Here is an 11,673-nt window from a genome sequence, read left to right as displayed (position 1 = left end):
TTTTATTTATAGGAGATGGATCTAGACTTACACTAGTAAATCTCCCCTTCACACTTCTTCTAGGCTTATTAATCTCTCTCATATTTTACATATTCCAAATTTTTTATAAAACTTACTATATGTTTCTTCGCTTTGCCAAACTAATATTATATTTGTTGAATTTTTTTTTGCGTGTGATCATTTTATGGCAAAGGATCTAAAGAAGAGAAACCCTCTCATCACTGGTCACCATAAAAATGTACTTTAAATCATATCTTCACCAGCAACCGTACCAGAAGCTCTCCTCACCACCTCATCCAACAATCCACTGTGGCATCACATCCTAGGACATCCTTCTAAACAAGTCATGCAAAAATTGCATTTTCCTTCAAAAATAAAATTAAGAGATCAATTCCTTAGCATTTCATGTAATATAGTTAAGAGTCATACACTACCATTTTTTATATCAAGTGTTCTCTTACTATTTAATATTTGTGGATCACTTCACAAAATACATTTGACTTTATCCTTTGAAACATAAATCTAATGTGTCTCACATCACATATATCCTAAATCAAAAATATTGTTGAAAAATATTTTAATTTGCAATCATAACTGCCTATTCGAACAAAAGTGGCGAGGTTCTAAAAACTTAGATCCTTCTAAACCTAAATATATTTATTATTTTTTTTCCTAAATTTTTTCATAATTAATCCTACTAATTTAATTTCTTTTGGATAACAATTTATTTTAATTTTGAAAGATTAAAAATAGAGATCGACGACAACCATACGTAAAGGAAATTTAGTAAATAATAGATAATTTTTCTTAATATATGTCAAAAACATCAAAATGGCTTATAAGTTTGGGAGCTCGTGAGTTTCCTTTTTATCATTTTTATACTTCATTGGGTTTAGTAGTATTTATTATTATTTATTTTTTTTGGTGGATTAAGTTTACCTGAGGCTCTTTTTAAACTTGTATATATTTAACCCTCAAAGTATTTCTTTTGCTTTGTGGTGTGCTTTGGCTTAATAAAAATTCTTTTTGCTTCTTTTATTTTTCTCTTTCTTTTGTGGACATTGAGAGTGTGGTGTCAATTGAGATGGTGAACACATCTTACACTTTGATGGTGAACTCTATGTTTAACTATTTTGATTTATGTATTGAAAAATGTTAGGTTTTTTGAATCAAGGAGGTAGTAGTATAAGCAAGCTTGAAAAAGAAGGCACTAGATAGATCAAAGTACCAAAAGAAGGTGCAAACAATATGGAAACAAAGCCACATAGTGGGATGAAAAGACCAAGCAGTGCGGGGATGAAATACATGCTCAAGTATTATGAAACACAATTTGGAACAGTCAAAAAATTATGGTTACCATTTTTGTTTAAGTCACTCGAGAAATTTGTGGCTTTCATGGTTTTTGTTTGGAGTTGTTGTAGTCATCACTACATCCTTTTAAGAAAGTCTTTCAAATATCATTCATGTATCTTTATCTATCTACTAACTATTTAATTTTAATAAAGTTAATGCCTCATGAATTTCCAATTTTGCCCTTTGAAGGGGTAATTTGGTAATTCAATTATTCCTTAATCTTGGAAAGTGCCACCTCATCCAATTTTTTTTTTATTTTCTTTTTTATTTTTTATATATTTTTTATTTTATAAAAATAAAAATAATTCTAAATTCAGTTGCTTCTACATTGCCGTTGTGGGAGATTAAGGTATCGTTTGACCCGACTTTTTTCCAACTTCTCTACATTTTTAAGGAGAAGTTAAGCCAAACACAATATCAATTAAGTACTTAATAAAAAAATACTTTTTTTTGAATGCCTAAAATTGAATGGAATGTGCTTTGGCCAAAAGTTGTTGAATGCTACTTCAAAAAACTACTTCTCGACAATTGATTTCACAAGCATCTCTCTTCAATCCACGTTGGGAACCTATTCTTTTATTTTTTAATATTATATTTCAATATGATTTTTTCTTCCATTTTTTTTTTTTGAACCGTTTGATTTAATTTTTTTTAAGGAGGTTCCTCTTAATTTTATTACCTTTTTTTAAAGGAATTTTATTATTTTTTTATCACTTATATATTTAATTTCAATATCGTTTAATCATCACAACCTCACAAATATTTTGTTCACGCTGTCATTTAATGGTACCAAATATTTTTATTTTCTTTTTTCAACATCACTAATACACACACACATATTTTGTTCACACTGAGATTGGTTCTTTCTTCTTCTGAAAGCATGAACTCTGAGTTTGTCTTCTCCGCCCAAGGTGAACCAAGCATGAACCACACCAAAAAACCACCCGACCCACCCAAACACAAGATATCATTTCGTGATAAGCTATTAGGATCCGCAAGTGAATTCCCATCACGTGAGAAAGAAGATATGATTGCGAAAAAGCTTGTACGAATTGAGCTCGAAGATGGAAACCGCCTCCTCCCGAAGGTCTACCTGGAACCAAAAACCTTCCAAGATTTATGCACACCATGGAAGGACGCTCTGGTCGTCAAATTGCTAGGGAAAAATCTTGGTTATAACACCATGAAGGACCGCCTCCAAAAAATTTGGAAGCTTCAAAGCGGATTTGAAATTATGGATAACGACAATGGATTCTACATGGTCAAGTTCGATCAAGAAGCAGACAAGGAGAAGGTAATCACTGGAGGCCCTTGGATGATCTTTGATCATTGCCTGGCGGTATCACACTGGTCGCCGGAATTCGCATCACCGGAAGCCAAAGTTGAACGTACGGTAGTATGGGTACGCTTTCCTGGTTTAAACTTAGTCTATTATGATGAAAGCTTTCTCATGGCCATGGCTTCAGCAATTGGTCGTCCGATAAAAGTTGACACTAACACACTAAAAGTTGAAAGGGGAAAATTTGCTCGAGTTTGTGTGGAAGTGGATCTTACAGTACCAGTTGTGGGAAAAATATGGGTGAATGGACATTGGTACAAAATACAATATGAAGGTCTCCACTTAATCTGCACTAACTGTGGATGTTATGGACATTTGGGAAGAAGCTGCACACAAGCACCTACAAAAATGGACAACGACACAGCCAACCACCACCAAACCGCCACCAACCACCATGGATGCAGCCAACAAGAAGTCCAACGGGATTCAAGCCAAACAGCTGCAGAAAACAGTAACGGAAAGAAAATAAATGCTAATTACACTGATGATTCAAATATTAATGGCAGAATAATTAGCATTGATGAAGGCACTAAGGAGTTACATGGGGAGTGGCTTCTCGTCACCAGGAAAAAGAAAACAAACAATATCCATCCATCAAGTAACATTAAACAAGCCAATCAAAGCAAGGTCAAAGGTCCTAATGTGCTGACTCACCTGGCCCACCAAAATAAACATAATCCACTACCATCCAAATTTCCACCTAGGCCTACTCCTCAAGATGCTGCACGCGCCAACAAGCCATCCTTTGAAGTAAAAAGGCACCGCCAAGACAATGATGAGGTAATCACTAAAAGCCCTTCCAATTTTCCCAAGGTCAATTTACACGGCCCCACCAAGCATGACACTCACACTTTTAATCATGTTCCCACCCTAGAAAAAAACACATCCAACGTGATAAGTCCCATAATTAACAAACAAACAAAAAACAACCAGGCCCCACACCCCATCACCCAACCGGACCCACCTAACCCCCACCAAATACTCAATCACGTTGTTACCACAAAGCAAACTGAACATAGCAGAAAAACCAACGTTCATCCCACTTCCGAAGAACTGGATGATGAATCCATGATTGGTCAAGAAAGTATTGAAACAATTCAAGTGCAAACAATTGAAACTGAAGGGCACCATGATACCTCCAATGATAACAAGGAGGATATGGTCACCTAATTTTTTCTCTTTACTGTGTTCCACCATTCTTTCATTATTTATGGAAGCTCTACTACATATTTCAATCCTCTCTTGGAATATTAGAGGGGCTCAAAATAATAATGCAAGAAGACAGCTGAAAGATTTAATTAGGAAGTATAATCCCACTTACTTAGCTATTTTTGAGACTCACACCCCTTTTGCTAACCTTTCCTCCTTTTGGAATAATCATGGTTACTCCCCTGTTCACATTGTAGAAGCCAATGGTCATTCAGGAGGAATTTGGCTCATGTTACACACAGCTTCCACCATTACCTCAACTGTTCTTGACCATAACCAATACTCCATTACCTTCACTATAAGCCACGGTACTGCTTCTACCACTTGCACTTGCGTTTACGCAAGCCCCAACCCCACTATGCGCACCAACTTTTGGAACTATCTCACTACCATCAGTCACACCATGGCTGGCCCTTGGATGCTTATTGGTGATTTCAATGAAACTCTCCTTCCTAGTGATCAAAGAGGTGGCATTTTCCAACATAACAGAGCAGCTCAATTTGCAACTCTTATGGACAACTGCAATCTTCTTGATATCACAACAACAGGTGCCCGGTTCACTTGGCATCGTAATCATAATGGAATAAGAATTCTCTCCAAAAAGCTTGATAGAGGTTTAGCTAATGTTAACTGGCGTATGTCTTTTCCTGAGGCTTTTGTGGAGGTGCTTTGCAGATTACATTCTGATCATAACCCTATTCTCCTTCGTTTTGGTGGTCTTCCCTTAGCTAGAGGTCCGAGACCATTCCGCTTTGAGGCTGCCTGGATTGATCACAAGGATTACGAGAACTTGGTAAGAAATTCTTGGAACTCTTCCAATCATAATACTCTCGCCGCTTTAAATATTGTCAAAGAAAACTCTATCATTTTTAATCATGAAGTCTTTGGCAATATTTTCAAAAGAAAGAAACATGTGGAGAACAGGTTAAAAGGCATTCAGAACTACCTTGAGAGAGTGGACTCTCTAAGACACACTCTCCTAGAAAAAGAGCTTCAACAAGAGTATAATCATATCTTATTCCAAGAAGAGATGCTTTGGTACCAAAAATCCAGAGATATGTGGGTTAAATTTGGGGATAGAAATAGTTCTTTTTACCACACCCAAACCATCATTCGAAGAAATAAAAATAGAATCCATAGGCTTCAACTCCCTAATGGCATTTGGACCTCAGATAGTGACATTCTCCAAGATGAAGCTCACAAATTCTTCAAGAATTTCTTTACTACCAACCAACCTCACCATAACCGAAACTTCAACAATGGTACCCACCCTATAATTGATGAACCAGGCGCCCTTTCCCTCACTAAACCGGTCACCAAAACCGAAGTTCTAGCTGCTCTTAATACTATGAAACCTTTCAAAGCCCCTGGCCCGGATGGATTTCAGTGCATATTTTTCAAACAGTATTGGCACATTGTTGGTGATGACCTTTTTCACATGGTGCAGTCAGCTTTTCAAACAGGTTACTTTGATCCTGGTATATCTGATACTCTCATTGCCCTCATACCTAAAATTGACCCTCCCTCCACCTATAAAGACTTTAGGCCCATTAGCTTGTGTAACATTGTGTATAAGCTTATCACCAAAGTCTTGGTTCACCGTCTCAGGCCGATTCTTAATGTTATTATTGGCCCCTATCAAAGCAGTTTTCTGCCTGGTAGGGGCACCACTGACAATTCAATTGTTTTGCAGGAAATTGTTCATTTCATGAAAAAATCCAAAAAGAAAAAAGGTTATGTGGCTTTTAAGTTGGACCTTGAAAAAGCTTTTGATAACGTCAATTGGGAATTCCTCCAAAACTGCCTTCATGATTTTGGGTTTCCAGACATTACCATCAAGCTTATTATGCACTGCGTTTCGTCTTCTAATTACTCTATTTTATGGAATGGAAACAAGCTGCCTCATTTCAAGCCTACTCATGGACTTCGCCAAGGTGACCCTCTCTCTCCATATCTCTTCATCTTGTGTATGGAAAAGCTTTCTAGTGCAATCCACAATGCTGTGAATCAAAGAAATTGGGAGCCTATCAGAATCAACAACAGTGGGCCTCAGTTGTCTCATCTTCTCTTCGCGGATGACGTCCTTCTCTTCATGAAGGCCAAAAGTTCTCAATTCCGATTTGTATCAGAGTTATTTGAAGAATTCAGCAAGGCATCCGGGTTAAAAATAAATCTCTCCAAATCTAGAGCTTTTTTCTCTTCAGGTATACCTCAAGCCAAGATTCACAAGCTTACTACCATTTCAGGAATTCGTAGCACCAACTCCTTTGATAAATATCTCGGCTTCCCTATTCTTAAGGGGCGGCCAAAGAGAAGTGACTTCCTATTTATCATAGAAAAAATGCAAAATAGGTTGGCGTCTTGGAAAAAAAATGTCCTCAACAAAGCAGGTAGAATGACTCTTGCTTCTTCAGTCTTATCTTCAATTCCAACTTATTATATGCAGATTAACTGGCTTCCTCAAAATATTTGCGACAACATTGACAAAACAACTCGCAATTTTATTTGGAGAGGCAATAACGACAGAGGAGTTCATTTAGTTAATTGGAAAAAGGTAGCTAGTCCAAGAAAAATGGGGGGTCTAGGCATGAGAACAGCTAGAGAAGCTAACACTAGCCTCTTAGGAAAGCTTGTTTGGAATATGGTGCAGCAAACAGACAAACTTTGGGTAAATCTTCTTTCAAGCATTTATTCGAGTGGTCCTAATTTTCTATTCAACGCAACAGCTCATCGGAATTGCTCGCCTTCCTGGTCTTCCATAATTCGAGCCAAAAATATTCTAAATAATGGATATTCTTGGAGAGCCGGTTCGGGACACTCATCCTTTTGGTATAGCAATTGGAGCCACCTAGGCATTCTTGGTACTCAAGTCCCTTTTGTTGACATACATGATCTTCAGCTCACTGTAAAAGATGTTATAACCAATGAGGGTCTTCACACTCAAGCTCTCTACACCATCCTCCCTACAACAGTAGCAGATGTCATCAACAATACTCATTTAAATTTCAATCCTTCAGTTGAGGATGCTTTCATTTGGCAGCAAAATAAAAATGGAATTTACACCTCAAAAAGTGGCTATAATTGGTTACTCTCTCTTCATGAAGCTGATAATCATTATAGTGTTTCTTGGAATTGGATATGGAGGTTAAAAGTCCCAGAAAAAATAAAATTTTTAGTCTGGCTAGCTTGCCATGATGCTACTCCAACTTTAGCCTTGCTTAATCATAGGAACATGGCAAGCTCGGCCATTTGTTCAAGATGCGGTGACCAAGATGAAACATTCCTTCACTGTGTAAGAGATTGTAATTTCTCCCTTATTATTTGGCAGAGGATTGGCTTCACTACCCAGCCTTTTTTCTTTTCTAATTCGGCTACTGAATGGTTACAAGAAGGTTCAAAATGTTCCCGCACTTCTGTTTTCTTTGCGGCGTTGTGGTGGCTTTGGAAGCACCGCAACCAAATGTGCCTCAGCAACGAAACTATGTCAGTGACTAGATTATGTGGAAATATTGTGAGCTATGCAGAAACCATTAGTACCAACCTGAGCATTCAAACAAGTGATCCAGCCCCTGCAAGTTTCATTCGATGGAACAGTAACAATCATTTGTGCAGAATATTGAACGTCGATGGTAGCTGCAACGGTGACCCTATACGTTCAGGTTTTGGAGGTGTCATTCGCAACAGTTCAGGCGACTACATATCGGGTTACTCAGGTTTCATCAGCAACTCTAACGATATTCTGTTCGCTGAACTTACGGCTCTTCATCAAGGCCTAACTTTGGCTATCAACCTAAATTGCGGTGAGTTAGCTTGCTACTCCGATTCCTTGCTCACGGTTAATCTCGTCAAGGATGAACTTCCTCAGTATCATGTGTATGCTGTTCTTATTCAAAACATTAAGGACATGCTCAATTCCAGAAACTACTCGCTCGAGCACACACTCAGAGAAGGCAATCAATGTGCCGACTTCATGGCAAAACTTGGATCTTCAAATGATGACGTATTGACTGTCCATTCCACGCCGCCTCAGGATTTGCTACCACTTCTTAGGATGGATGAGCTAGGCACTCTGTTTGTGAGGCGTTAATTGCCTTTCTGCTTCTTTTTTTTTTCTTTGCTTGTTTCCTTTCTTCTGTTTTCTTTTTTAGCTATGTAACCAAAAAAAAATATTAACGTTTAGAGTAATACTTTATGTGTGTTTGTTTATTTGTTACGCTAATGCGTATAATATTTTTGGACGTTGCATAATGCGTATGATTATTTTAATAAATTTTTTGATTTTAATTAAAAGTAAAATTGTAGATGTCTTTTCTTCAAAAAAGGTATAGATTCCTAAAAAAATTATACTTATATATATATATATATATATATATATATATATATATATATATATATATAAGTTGTTCAAAGTTACTTTAAAAACTGCTTCTCGATAATTTATTTCACAAGCACCTCTTTTCAACTTACGATGGGAACCTTTTCTTTTATTTTTTAATATTATATTTCAATATATTTTTTTCTTCCATTTAACTTTATTTTATTTTATTTTTTTTGAACTGTTCCATTTAATTTTTTAAGAACGTTCCATTTAATTTTATTATCTTTTTTATCACTTATATATTTAATTTCAATATCGTTTAATCATCACAACCTCACAAATATATTTATTCACGCTGTCATTTAATGATACAAAATATTTTTATTTCCTTTTTTCAATCTCGCGAATATACACACATTAATGTTTAGAGTAATATTTTATGTCCGTCTGTTTGTTTTTTTGTTACGCTAATGCATATAATTTTTTTTAGTGTTTCTTGGTTGAGTGCTACCTCACCGCATTTTTTAAACTATTTTCCAATTTTTTTATTTTTAACTATTTTCCAATTTTTTTCCCCAAATTCAGTTGCTTCTACACTGCCGTTGTGGGAGATTAAAATATTGTTTGACCCGGTTGTTTTTCAACTTCTCTACATTTTTAAGGAGAAGTTAGACCAAATACAATATCAATTAAGTACTTACTAAAAAATGTATTTTTTTAATGCATAAAATTGAATGGAATGAGTTTTGGCCAAAAGTTGTTGAATGCTACTTCAAAAAACTACTTCTCGACAATTTATTTCACAAGCATCTCTCTTCAATTCACATTGGGAACCCATTCTTTTATTTTTTAATATTATATTTCAATATGTTTTTTTTCTTTTGTTTAATTTTTTTTAACCATTCCATTTAATATTTTAAAAGGAGGTTCCTCTTAATTTATTACCTTTTTTTAAAAGGAATTTTATTATATTTTTATCACTTATATATTTAATTTCAATATTGTTTAATCATCACAACCTCACAAATATTTTTATTCACGCTGTCGTTTAATGATACCAAATATTTGTATTTTCTTTCTTCAACCTCACTAATATACACACAAACGCATTAACGTTTAGAGTAATACTTTATGTGTGTCTGTTTTTTTGTTACGCTAATGCGTATAATTTTTTTTGGCGTTGCATAATGCGTATGATTATTTTTATAAATTTTTTTACTTTAATTAAAAGTAAAATCGTAGATATGACCAAAAAAAAGTAGAATTGTATATTCCAAGGTTCATGTTACACAAAATAAACATTATTGAGTAAATATAGTATTTGTAAAAAAATATCTTTTATTTTTAAACATTTTTAGCCGTCAAAAAATATTTTAAACATTTTTTTATTTATTATGTTAATTCATAATCAATTTAAAGTTTTGTCCTCGTGAGCTTAGCTCAGTTGATAGGAACAATGCATAAATATATGCCAAGTCCGGGTTCGAACCCCGAACACCATAAAAAAAATATTCAAAGTTTGTACAATATTTTGCCAAACAACATTTAACTTTAAAATAGCTTTAAAACTAAAAAAACAAAGAAACCAAACAACTTTATCTTCTTTCTTAAAGAGCTTTATTTTAACTTTGTTTTGAAGTAACTTTTAGACCGTAAAAAACCTTGGCCAAACGATATCTAAGTTCAGCTGGTAACTCTGTTACACTTTCTTCTTCATAAGAGGTCATTTTCTTCCTTTTTCATGGTTTTGAGAGCATGCATGACTTGAGTTGACTGATTTTTATGGCTTGAGGGATTCATTTTTCGACACTACTGTTTTAGTTTTTGCTTCATCATAGGTGGTTTTCTTCCTTTTTTCACGATTATGCATTTTAAGGTTTTTTTTTCTTCTTTCAATTGTTAGTGGATTATGTACCAGAAATTGTTATGTTGCATGGTTGTAGAAAAATCTTCCTTTGTTATGTGGAGTATAATAGAGGTCATGATGATTGAATTTTAGCTCATGGTAAGGTTTTGACACAATTGTTATTTTACCTTCTGGTACTGTAGTTGAAAAAAATTTGATGCATGTGGGTTATTTTAGTTTTTGTGAGTAATCCTAAAGCTGTAACAATTTTCATATTTGATTTACTTTTTCCTATATCATTGAGCCATACAAAAGTTGATTGGTGTAAATTTGTTTTGGTCACATCATTGAAGTCCGGAAAGTTGATGATAGTGAAATTTGTGCATTTAAGATCAGGTTGATTTGATGATACAAAAATTGATCACATAGAAATATGTTAGCTTCTTTAGATATCAGAATGAACAAATGGAATAAAATTAAATAATGTATTAGTATTTTCATATAGGACTTTCAATGTCAAAGGATTATGACTACATTAAGGATCTCAAAAATGATTTGGACATTTGAAAAATAGGATTTGGAGTGCTGGATTCTTGGGTTGTGACTTGTAGTAATGAGAATCAACATATGAAGCTCATTATTTGTGATGCAAAGGTTAGATGAGTTAGTTAAGATTTGTTGTAATTTTCTTTATGATTTATCAATGTTACTTATTAGTGTACATTTTGATTTATTTATATTTTTTTTGTTTCTTTCTCGGATTTAGTGTGATCGAGTTCATGTAATAACTCGATAAAGAGAATTGGAGCATTGGAAGGCTTTGATCGAGGAAAACAAGACTTATACTTTGTATAATTGTCATGTGTTTGATAATGACATTGCATTTAATCCCTTTAAGGTTGTTTTTGGTTCTGGTACAAAGGTGCAGAAGTATGACAAGTTAACTAACATTCTTACTCATGAATTTTCCTTTAAGTCATTTAAGGAAATTCAATATGGAAAATTCAAAACTGACGTTTTATATGGTATAGTTATGTGCTTTAATTTATTTCTGTGTTTTCTCCGAGTGTTCTTATAGATGTAATTTTTTTTAAGAAATCATCGGGTTTCTTCATGAGATTGTCATGACAACGCCAATTGAGACTGGAAAGAAACCATGTACGAACGTTGTGTTGAAAGATAAAAGGTATTATTTTCTAATTTGTCAACATCAGATGATAGAATTTTGTATAAGTTTGATAATGACCTGAAAGATGTATTTCCTTATGCAGTGGGAATATGGTTGATGTAACACTATGGGAAAAATATTTCGTAGCTTTACCATTTACCATCTATTTACCTTGAGTTCTTTGCTTCCATTTTGTAGTTAATTGCAACCCAAATATATGAAACAATTGATCAGGTTCGAGGCTGCTCATCAACCTACATCACCCCGTTGTTGAGAAGTTTAAGACTTGGTAAGTTTGCATTATGGTTTTACAATACAGTGTTAGAGTAACTTATTATTTTACAATCTGATTTGATTGTTTTTTGACCATGTTTCTTGAATTGTTGTCGTGACCTTAACACTTCTCAAGCTCAGAGTCAAAGCTTCAGTCAGAACTTAAG

At 34.5% G+C, this 11,673-nt stretch overlaps 1 protein-coding gene across 1 annotated transcript; it reads left to right on the top strand.

The window, feature by feature from the left end:
* Positions 1 to 2,233: 2,233 nt before the first annotated feature.
* LOC146927448 (uncharacterized) lies at positions 2,234 to 3,862 on the top strand. Its single transcript, XM_085707080.1, has one exon. The coding sequence runs from the start codon at positions 2,234 to 2,236 to the stop codon at positions 3,860 to 3,862; it is 1,629 nt and encodes a 542-aa protein (XP_085563206.1).
* Positions 3,863 to 11,673: the final 7,811 nt, after the last annotated feature.

The sequence above is a fragment of the Medicago sativa genome, chromosome 4, assembly GCF_051527215.1.
Source record: "Medicago sativa cultivar Bolivia chromosome 4, Bolivia_mono, whole genome shotgun sequence".
NCBI classification, from domain to species: domain Eukaryota; kingdom Viridiplantae; phylum Streptophyta; class Magnoliopsida; order Fabales; family Fabaceae; genus Medicago; species Medicago sativa.
Note: the sequence above shows the minus strand (reverse complement) of the source record. Positions and strands in the feature narration are given on the sequence as shown.

What these genes read in the sequence shown, in the direction of transcription:
- LOC146927448 (XM_085707080.1), top strand. Translation starts at nt 2,234, where the DNA reads ATGAACTCTGAGTTTGTCTTCTCCGCCCAAGGTGAACCAAGCATGAAC.